Genomic DNA, 1,461 nt, shown 5'->3' with positions numbered 1-1,461 from the left:
TGCAGATTCCTTTGTTCTCTTTTCTATCTCTCTCTCTCTCCCTCTCTCTCACGCTCTCTATCTATATCTCTCCCTCTCCCTGTTTGTTTCCTTCCCTCTATCCAGTTGCATACTTGTATTTCCCTATTCCTTCTTTCATCAACTAAATTCTACGTTTTTTTTTCCTTTGTTGAAATTGTACGTCTTTGCTCTGTTTCGTTGCTGCAAAATTAGCAATTTTTAAAAACTTTGGGTTTCCCGATTCCACTCCTGCAGGTACTTCATTGCCCCCTCCCGGAGAGATGGGGATGTGCATCGGTTCCTGAACATTTTCTCCGCGCGTTTGCGCGCTTCCTTTATTTTTCCCTCTTCTGGGGATGATCTGCAAGGCCTCCCGCCGTGCAGACGCCCGACGTCCGCTGGTCCGGGGAGTTCCCCTCGCTGTCCCTCCGACTGACTCTCCCGGAAGGGGGGGTGGAGCAGAGGCGCAGTGACGCGCACCTTCCCAGCGTCACGTGGGCGCGCCCCGCCCGACCCGTCGCCGCTCCTCGCCCGCGGCGCGGCGGAGGGAGGCAGAAGGCGCCTTCAAAGATGGCGTGGCTGTTGTTCGTCGCCGCGCTCTCGCTGAGTCTCGGTAGGTGTCCTCTCCGGTCTGAGGCTGATCCTGCCGCTCGGTCGCTCCCGTCCACTGACAGACAGAGGAGAGGAAAAGATGAAGATGGGCAGAGTGGTAGAGGGAGAGGGAGAGGCGACGGGGGGGATCTGATTGATGAACAGTAAGATGGATAGATAAGTAGACACATACATAGATAGATCTATCTGTCTCTCCCGTACCCAAGCCATACCATATTTTAATGGTACAGTCTCCCTTTCACTCCTCTTCTTTCCAGAGGCGTCCCAGGCGAGTGACATCTCTCAGCAGCCCGTTTCGCTCAGCGTCAGCGAGGGCAAAACGGCCGCGATTGCCTGTCTCCAGCAGGGGACGGTCCGGAGTTACGTGCTTTGGTACCGACAGTCGCCCGCCGACGGTTTCGCGCTGATCGGGTCTGTCTACCGAAACAACGAGCCCCAGTACGAGGACGGTTTCCGGAGCGGGTTCGCCATCACCTCCGCGAAGGACAATAAAGAGTCCTCCCTGGAGATCGAGAGCGTTGGCGAGAAGGACGCGGCGATGTACTTCTGCGCTGCCAAAGATTCGGCACGGCGTTGAGGAGCGAATCATTGCCTGAGCAAAAACCCTCACACAACATGAAAGCTCGAACGCAACCCGTTCCGTATCAGGGTGGCGAGTACCCTTCATATTGCACTGAATATCGGACCCACCGTGCACAGATCCCGTCTCCGTATCCCCCCTGGGTCAGACCCACACACACCGGGAGCACCGTGCACAGTTCCCGTCTCCGTATCCCCCCTGGGTCAGACCCACACACACCGGGAGCACCGTGCACAGTTCCCGTCTCCGTATCCCCCCTGGGTCAGACC

General features: G+C 56.9%; 1 gene segment (V, D, J or C); it reads left to right on the top strand.

The window, feature by feature from the left end:
- Positions 1-562: 562 nt before the first annotated feature.
- Positions 563-1,213, top strand: LOC134341600 (T cell receptor alpha variable 13-1-like). The segment is given in 2 exon segments: positions 563-613; positions 870-1,213. Coding segments are annotated over 2 exon segments (363 nt in total).
- Positions 1,214-1,461: the final 248 nt, after the last annotated feature.

The sequence above is a fragment of the Mobula hypostoma genome, unplaced genomic scaffold (genome assembly GCF_963921235.1).
Source record: "Mobula hypostoma unplaced genomic scaffold, sMobHyp1.1 scaffold_36, whole genome shotgun sequence".
NCBI lineage: Eukaryota > Metazoa > Chordata > Chondrichthyes > Myliobatiformes > Myliobatidae > Mobula > Mobula hypostoma.
Note: the sequence above shows the minus strand (reverse complement) of the source record. Positions and strands in the feature narration are given on the sequence as shown.